Below are 1192 nucleotides of genomic sequence, written 5' to 3'. Positions count from 1 at the left end.
ACAGGCACAGACAACAGGACCCCCCTCAGTTAGGTTCATCTTGGGGTCCCCGGGCACCCTAGCCCCCTTAGGGGATCAGAGCCCTGTCTCCTTCCAGCCGAGGTCACTAGCCAGCCTCTGAGACTCTGCCTTCAGCGACCCCTCCCACAGCCTTTGTTCAGTCTCCCGGGCAAAGGTGTCACCTGGTCCCAGCCCCCTCCTGGGTTCTCATGTTACAGGCTCAGGTATTTTCAGTCAGTCTCCCATCCCCCAATGCCGGCTATCCCAGCCACACTCCCCTGTCAGCATTCCCAGACCACAGTGAGAACAGTCTCAGTTCGTCACATCACCCTGCCCTGCGCCTTCACCTACCCCCGTGAGATCGAGCCGCTGCGGGACGTCCGAGTTTACTGGAGACGGGGGGGATTCCATGGTGAGTTTATCTACAATTACCCCGAGGGGTTCACCCACCCGGATTACGGGGGCCGCATCGTCCTGGTCGGGGACCCGCAGGGGAACCGAACGGCCTCGATCCGCATCGACCGGCTGCGGGAGTCGGACGCCAGCGAGTACATCTGCCACGTCAGGGTGCAGAAGAATGATGGCACATGGGAGCAATGGTGCCGTCACGTTGGGACCCACCTCACGGTGACAGGGGATGAACCATGGGGGGCACCAGGATACCACAGGGCGGGGGGGGGAGAGAGAGAGAGAGAGCTACTACCGGGCACAGATTCCCCAGATCTAGAGGCAAGGGGGGGGGTCTCCCATATCCGGGGGGGCTGTAGGGGTAAGCAGGGTCTCACATCCCTTGGGGGCCGTAAAGGGGAGCAGGACCCCCCCCCCATATCTGGAGGGCTGGGTGGGAAGGGATCACTGCACCCTTTGAGCCAGGGAGCGGGTGGGTTTGGGGGGACAGAGTTTGCCAGGGGAGCCCGCTGTCCCCTGCTCCCTCCCCAGAGCAGGAAGCTCCCAGCCTCACGGACAGCACGTGGCACCCAGAAAGGGTCACAACTGATGCAGCGGGTGAGGGGAGAACCTGCCCCTGGCGCATCGACACCATTCACCTCCTCATCGTCGGCCTCGTCCTGGTGCTTTCCAAGGTCGGTGTCTCCGGCGTGGTCTTTGCCCTGGGCCAGCGGCTGGGCTGGGATCACGGCCCAGAAAGCATCACCGGGCGGGTGTCAGGGAGCTACGCACCGTCGGTGTCAGG

General features: G+C 63.4%; 1 protein-coding gene across 1 annotated transcript; it reads left to right on the top strand.

Moving 5' to 3' along the window:
* Nucleotides 1-310: 310 nt before the first annotated feature.
* Nucleotides 311-1180, top strand: LOC113408476 (paired immunoglobulin-like type 2 receptor beta; the record flags this gene model as incomplete). The annotated part of the gene is made up of 2 exons (XM_026661733.1): nt 311-627; nt 942-1180. Coding segments are annotated over 2 exons (556 nt in total), but the record flags the coding sequence as incomplete, so codon positions are not given.
* Nucleotides 1181-1192: the final 12 nt, after the last annotated feature.

Source organism: Terrapene carolina, unplaced genomic scaffold, assembly GCF_002925995.2.
Source record: "Terrapene carolina triunguis isolate 2854851 unplaced genomic scaffold, T_m_triunguis-2.0 Scaffold16164, whole genome shotgun sequence".
In the NCBI taxonomy this organism is placed as follows: Eukaryota; Metazoa; Chordata; order Testudines; family Emydidae; genus Terrapene; species Terrapene triunguis.
Note: the sequence above shows the minus strand (reverse complement) of the source record. Positions and strands in the feature narration are given on the sequence as shown.